The sequence below is a fragment of the Octopus bimaculoides genome, chromosome 11, assembly GCF_001194135.2.
Source record: "Octopus bimaculoides isolate UCB-OBI-ISO-001 chromosome 11, ASM119413v2, whole genome shotgun sequence".
In the NCBI taxonomy this organism is placed as follows: domain Eukaryota; kingdom Metazoa; phylum Mollusca; class Cephalopoda; order Octopoda; family Octopodidae; genus Octopus; species Octopus bimaculoides.
In genome coordinates this window covers 22131347-22135475 of record NC_068991.1, presented here as the reverse complement: position 1 = coordinate 22135475, position 4129 = coordinate 22131347, and the positions used below count along the sequence as shown (strand labels likewise).

At 36.0% G+C, this 4129-nt stretch overlaps 1 protein-coding gene across 2 annotated transcripts in view; it reads left to right on the top strand.

The window, feature by feature from the left end:
- The window catches only part of LOC106879411 (cytochrome P450 10), a 23084-nt gene that overhangs the window by 14824 nt on the left and 4131 nt on the right, over nt 1-4129 (top strand). Inside the window, exons 9-10 of one of the 2 annotated variants that reach the window (XM_014928965.2) lie at nt 1780-1858; nt 2820-2973. In XM_014928965.2, coding sequence (XP_014784451.1) covers nt 1780-1858; nt 2820-2973 — 233 coding nt within the window. The remainder of the gene's footprint in view (nt 1-1779; nt 1859-2819; nt 2974-4129) is intronic. The other variant, XM_052971591.1, reaches the window with a different exon arrangement.

Genomic DNA, 4129 nt, shown 5'->3' with positions numbered 1-4129 from the left:
AAGGGGTTTGTATGATAGTGTATAGAGGAATATATTATTCAAAAGAATTCCAAATCTGTCTCTTCTTTATGTTTTATTTATGTTCTTATAATATTAATGTAGGATATAGAATATATAGTATATATAGTAAAATTAAATGAAGTATTGATTGTTTTATTGAATGAATGAAATATTGAATATTGAATATCAAATATTAAAGGACTAGTATACTTTCTTGCACTTTAGCAGTCTTCAAGGTCCCATGTTGTGACAGGAATGTTTCAACTGTAGTTGACTGGCTGTCTTTTGTCCTTTATATACATTCCTGTGGATAGCAGTAGTAGTTGTTTGGCTATTTTTAGAGATGATGCCAAACCATTGGTATCTTGGTTAGGCTGTGTTTTTCCTATATTAAAACCAAGTCCATTTGAAGTTTATGAAGAAATCATTTATTTATGCATAAACATTACAATGAATACAATAGTTACTTGCCATAGGCTGTATCACTGATTACCAGTAGTGAGCTATGTATGTTAGCCAAGAATTAGATGACTATATCTTCATGTGAGATAAGAGGTAAGAATTAAAAATGTCTCATGCACATGTTTGGAGATGTAAGAATATTGTGATCATGGCAAATTAAACAATTCTTTTTAACCTGAGGTTAAACATTCCACCAAGATTCCTGTTCGTCTGCCTTCTCAAGGACCACTTGAACTTCTGCACTGATTGTCCCACACCTTATGACCATATTTTGTTCGGAAATTCTAAGAATATTTAATCAGTCAATCATACAATTGCAACTGGAATACTATTAACTTACAATTAGGCCATGATCATCTGATACATCATGGTCTATTTCTCATTACTGAGCTGATGTGGTTTTACTGTTCTGTTAAAAATAGTTTACCCTTACTACATATTGTAAATGGTCTTCTACATTTTATGTATATTGTAGATGCTTCCTATTAAATAGACTACTCTTTCTACACATTGCAGATAATCTTCTATAGTTGTAGTTTGTCCCCTGTGTTATAAACTAGCCCCTGTATTGTAGACTCTCCTTTCTACACATTGTAGATGCCCCTCTATATTGAAAGTTCTTTATATTGTAGATTGACCTTTCTAAATATCCTGGATAGCCCTCTGTATTCTTGGTTCTCCCTGTATTGCTGACAATGTTTTCTATGTAATGTTGATGGCCCTTTACATCTATGGCAGTCTCCTTGTACTGTAAACCATTCCCTACAAAACAGAATAACATTTTGTACATTGTAGCTGGTCCTCTAACAATCTACATTGTCCTCTCTATCATAAACTAGCTGCTATATTATGAACTCTCTTTTCTAAATATATTAGATGGTCTTCACTATTTAGGTTGTTCCCTGTACTGTTGACTGTCCTCTCTGCATATTGTAGCTGGTACTCTATATCAACACTTGTCTCCTTATATTGTAGACCATCCTCTATAAAATAGAGTACTCTTTATACATATTGCTCATGTCCTGTATATTTTAGAGAGGGTCCTAACTGTGTTAGTTTAGTGATGAATTAGTGTTAATATATTTAATGTAGAGAACAATGGAAGCCATGAAGCTTACCATAATGTCCTTATGCACTGAAGGAAAAAAAACAATACTAGTCAATGATTAATATCTAATAACTTGGTATGTCTCCTTAAATTATTTACTTTACCAATTCTAATTTGCTTGTTGTGATATAGAAAGGCCCAGCATTTATCAACTGTTCCTAGTTTTACATACCATGCTTTACCTCATATTCTATGATTTTAATTTACAGGGTGTATCCTATAGTGTTTTTTATCAGTCGTATCCTACAAAAGGATGTCAACATCTGTGGCTACAAGGTACCCACAGGGGTGAGTTAAAAATTTGTATTATTGCATTATGGTATTCCATACTTTTTCATTTCTTCCATATTTTTATTTCCTTCCTCTATTCTCTTTTGTCCTTTCATTTCTTTGCACATTATTTCTTTTCTCTTCTTCTTTCATTTCTCCATTCTTTCGTTGTATATATATATATATATATTTTGCTCAAAGTTTTTAGGCATAGATAGACATCTACATCTTCAGTTTATTTATACCTTTATAAAGGTATAAATAAACCACCATCACCACAATGATGATGATGATGGTAATAATAATAACCCTTTCTACTATAGGCACAAGGCCTTAGATTTTATGGGAGGGGACTAGTCAATTATATCAACTCCAGTTCTCAACTGGTACTTAATTTATCGAACCCAAAAGATGAAAGGCAAATTTAGCATTCATCATTCTACCGAGATTGACTTTGCTTTTCATCTATTTGAGGTTGCTCAAATAAGTACCAGTTGAGCCTTGGGGTCAATATAATCGGCTAGATCCCTCCCACCAAATTTTGAGCCTTGTACATCATCATCATCATCATTTAGCATCTGTTGACATAGTTTGATTGGAATTGGTAAGCCAGAGAGCTGCACCAGGCTCCGGTCAGTTTGGACTTGGTTTCTATGACTGGATGCCCTTCCTAATGCCAACCACTCCTTAGAGTGTCCAGGGTGTCTTTTATGTATCACCCACACGGGTGCCTCTGATGTGTCACCAGCACGAGTGCCTTTTATATTTCACCAGCATGGGTACCTTGCACATGTCTATATTAGAAAGGACTCTGGATAAATTTATCCAACTCTGGATAAATGCTCTCAGAAGCTGAGATATGCATGCCTTTGAGTGTTATTTTAGTGATCTAAATTGTAAGCAGTAATGACTTGAATCTTCTCTGATTCACAACTCTGCAAATTACTGAACAAATTACTCTGCTATTATATTCCGACAGACCAAAGTGCAGGCCAGTCTCTACAGCATCAGCCGAGACATCAATTTGTTTTCAAACCCAGAGAAATATGACCCACACAGATGGATCAGAAAAGAACCTGGATGTCGTTATTACTATAATCTAGTATTTGGACAGGGAGCACGGATGTGTCTTGGTGAGTTCTCTTTGTGTCTTTTACTTTTGCTCTGGTATATATATATATATAATAATACAAATGATATGCATGTATACATACATATATGTACATACCCATATCTACATGTATATATAGATGCATATCCGGGTACAGGACGTTAGAAAAATGAACAGGGACATAAAAACAAAACGGACTTTGTTTACAGACAACAGAACGAACCATTTGTATTATTATATCATCGAACGCACGTGTCCATTTGCAAGTAATTTTCAACTATATATATATATAGATCTGTTCATGTTTCTTATCTATATTAGAAAGGAATATGACAAGCAGGCCCTCCCCAACACTATTTGTCCTTATGTTTGGGTTTGTTTTCGACCACCACTTGACAACCAGTGTTGGTTTGTTTACATCCTGTAACTTAAATACATACATGCATACATGAGATAGGCTTCTTTCAGTTTCCATCAACCAAATTCACTCACAAAACTTTGGCCAACATGAGGCTGTAATAGAAGATACCTAAAATGCTGCACAGTGGGACTGAACTGAAGACTACATGGTTGGGAAGCATGCTTCTTACCACACAACCATGCCATATATATGTTTGTTTACATTTTTGTTGGTGACTGACCTTCAGCCAGCATGACCTGCTCCAGAAGGAGCAAAGCATGAACTGTAATAATGTTTCATTCATATCAATATGACCAGCAGACAATTGATGGCAAGGGTGACACTGGTGGTGTGGTGGTAACAATGATGATGCTAACAAAGATGAGGAAACCAGTGGTAATGCTAACAAAGATGGGGGTAGCAGTGGTGATGAAGATGTTGAGATGGGGATAGAAGTGGGGGTTGATGATGATGTGCAGGAGGAGATAGAGGAGAGTGACATTGAGAATGTTGATGAGGAGCAAGATAATTGTGATGATGATGGTGAGGAAGAGGATGAAAATGATGATGATGACGAGGAGAAAATGTATAACGATAAGGTTTATGATGGCAATGCTAGTGATGGTAATTGTGATGATAATAATGACGATGATGGTGATAGCAGTGATGGTGGTGGTGGTGGTGGTGATGATGGTGGTGGTGATGATGGTGGTGGTGATGATGGTGGTGGTGATGATGGTGGTGGTGATGATGGTGGTGGTGGTGATGGTGGTGGTGG